This window comes from Acanthisitta chloris, unplaced genomic scaffold, assembly GCF_000695815.1.
Source record: "Acanthisitta chloris isolate BGI_N310 unplaced genomic scaffold, ASM69581v1 scaffold26771, whole genome shotgun sequence".
Classification (NCBI taxonomy): domain Eukaryota; kingdom Metazoa; phylum Chordata; class Aves; order Passeriformes; family Acanthisittidae; genus Acanthisitta; species Acanthisitta chloris.
In genome coordinates this window covers 2,043-2,373 of record NW_008658046.1, presented here as the reverse complement: position 1 = coordinate 2,373, position 331 = coordinate 2,043, and the positions used below count along the sequence as shown (strand labels likewise).

General features: G+C 55.0%; 1 protein-coding gene across 1 annotated transcript in view; it reads left to right on the top strand.

Moving 5' to 3' along the window:
- UBTF (upstream binding transcription factor, RNA polymerase I) overlaps window positions 1-331 on the top strand; it is a gene marked incomplete at both ends in the record, with an annotated part of 4,573 nt that overhangs the window by 2,277 nt on the left and 1,965 nt on the right. Inside the window, 2 exons of the mRNA XM_009084972.1 lie at window positions 1-84; window positions 215-325. The exon at window positions 1-84 is cut by the window's left edge and continues 87 nt beyond it. Coding sequence (XP_009083220.1) covers window positions 1-84; window positions 215-325 — 195 coding nt within the window. The remainder of the gene's footprint in view (window positions 85-214; window positions 326-331) is intronic.

The following is a 331-nucleotide window of genomic DNA, read 5'->3' as shown; positions in this document are numbered from 1 at the left end:
CGCGGGAAGCTGCCCGAGTCTCCCAAAACAGCTGAGGAGATCTGGCAACAGAGTGTCATTGGGGACTACCTGGCTCGTTTCAAGGTGAGGAGTGTTGTCCCTTCTCCCTGGTTTTCACACCTGTGAGGGGGATGGGGACCACGGGTGGGAACCTCTGGTATCCTAGGAATTTTGGGTGCACCTAATGATGCATTGTGGTGGTTCTGTGCCGCAGAATGACCGGGGCAAAGCACTGAAGGCCATGGAGGCCACTTGGAACAACATGGAGAAGAAGGAGAAGCTGATGTGGATCAAGAAAGCGGCAGAGGATCAGAAGCGATACGAGGTGGGT